The following is a 1,984-nucleotide window of genomic DNA, read 5'->3' on the forward strand; positions in this document are numbered from 1 at the left end:
TTCTTTTTTCCTATTAGAAAATTTTCTATCCTTTGGAAAAGGGAGAAGAAAAAAACCCCTGTTACCTCAGCCTCAGCCCACCCTCCCCTAAGAGAGAAGTCTTACCGGCATGACCACCGCTGACCAGTAGTATTACCAGCAGACAGACCCCGTGGCATGTTGAGGGACGGGGACCCCTCATGATCACTCTGGAGTTGTGTCAACACTATCTGCCGGTCAGCATTCGAATCTCCGCTGTTTGGGCTTTTATGGTCCACTGAATCCCAAAGGTCTGGTGGAAGTATCAGATTCAAAATCGTAAATAAACGGTGAAAAATAGAAGGGACATGTATTATAAAACAATTCCAAATAGTCCAAAACAAAACAGGATAAAAAGAGCGGTGTCCGGGTGCCTAGTAAGCAGAAATTTGGGACTTACAACGTTCTGGTTTCGCTCTCAAGCGAAATATACACATAAAGAGTTCCAAAACATGGATTAACATAAGTTTTTTCTACAGGAGTAGTGTACTTCGTTATTTTCAAGGGAGGGGGTAGGGTGCAGGTGACTCAAAGGGGTTGGGTCGGTAGGAACAATAGCATCGTTGTATAATATATTATTATGGTAACAGGATAAGGAGGCTTTACTCATTTTTATCGCACCCCCCACCCTCCCTTTGCTTTCCATGTACCCCCAAGAGGCATTGATATTGAAGCATCTTTTTCCGAGATGTCTATGATTTTTTAATTATTTGGCAGGGGGCTCTCCTCACGGCTTGATGCATACAACAAAGTCGGGTCATAAGCTGTTTCTTGGTTTGCGGGTTTACGACTTTCTACATGAGATAGTACAGTTTTATCAGCCATATCCTGTATTTTGTGTCCGCTTTTAACGTTATGGAATGTGAGTTGGGCGACTTGCATAATCCTGGCTACCGGGAAATATTCTTATAAAAATCAAAGCATATCAACAAATAATTATTGTAGCAACAAATCCATATGGAAAGCATATAAACCAATATAGAAACAGAAAACAAGAATATCATGGTTCACAAATTGAAGCACTTGCTGCAAACAAACACGAGAGTCCCTGTAAATTCTGAAATACAATGCTACACGAATATGCCACACAGACACACACACACACGAAAAAATAGAAACACAGGTTCTCAAACAGTGTGATTACTGGTATTACCAGAAACGCTTTCCACCGGCAAGGGGGATAAAGCCAGTGACCGGAGCCCGATGTCTCTTTAATATAGCCTACCTGGTGGCACTTCCCTGGTCCGCGATTCAGAAGCCTGGTTATTGCAGGCTTTCAACCTGCGCACAGAATGTGAGGCGGAACCGCGGTTGGCAGGGGAGAGACACGGGACAATAGAATGGGGACCGGGTGGAGAATGGGTGGGGTTGGCGACGTAGCCATGGGGTGGTCTACCAGTTGTTTGCCCAAGAAATGCATATAATTACTTGTTTTAGCTAAGAGAAGCACACAGACATGGTTACGGCCTCTTAGTTCAGGGCGGAAATCAAAACTGATAAACAGAAACAATACAGGGGAAAGGAAAGAGCTAGGCCATGACAGAGGCGCCCTCCAAGGGCCCCTGCGCATTTCCCAGCGCGGCATTGTCAAGGCATTATTCTTTTTTTTTTAAGGTGTGGGAGATTTTTTTTTTCTTTGGGAGGGGGGATTAAACCGGATTTCGGGGCATTGACGGGCGCGATTAGCATCGCTGTAGCTAAAAGTTTTGTAAACTTTGGGGCGATCTTGGCTGCAAGCTTCACTCAGAGCAATCCCTGTAGTGGCATTTCTCAGGTTATCCGTATTTCGACTTTTAAAAAAATCGTTTACAGTCTTAACAAACTTCTTGAATAGATCATAAAAATGCAGAAGATACCTTGAGAGTGAGACAAGATGAAAAATAATTGGTTATTTTTTATGCTTTTTTATTGGCTGAAGAAAAAGGTTTCAAAATAAAATACTTAAAGTTTCTTTTCTGTTTTTATA

General features: G+C 42.6%; 1 protein-coding gene across 1 annotated transcript in view; it reads right to left on the bottom strand.

Annotated features, from left to right (window-relative positions):
* The window catches only part of LOC101855535, a gene marked incomplete in the record, with an annotated part of 64,070 nt that extends 62,802 nt beyond the window's left edge, over positions 1 to 1,268 (bottom strand). Inside the window, 2 exon segments of the mRNA XM_013091373.2 lie at positions 106 to 271; positions 1,172 to 1,268. Of these exon segments, the coding sequence (XP_012946827.1) occupies positions 106 to 181 (76 nt within the window).
* Between the last annotated feature and the right edge of the window lie 716 nt (positions 1,269 to 1,984).

This window comes from Aplysia californica, unplaced genomic scaffold (genome assembly GCF_000002075.1).
Source record: "Aplysia californica isolate F4 #8 unplaced genomic scaffold, AplCal3.0 scaffold00002, whole genome shotgun sequence".
In the NCBI taxonomy this organism is placed as follows: domain Eukaryota; kingdom Metazoa; phylum Mollusca; class Gastropoda; order Aplysiida; family Aplysiidae; genus Aplysia; species Aplysia californica.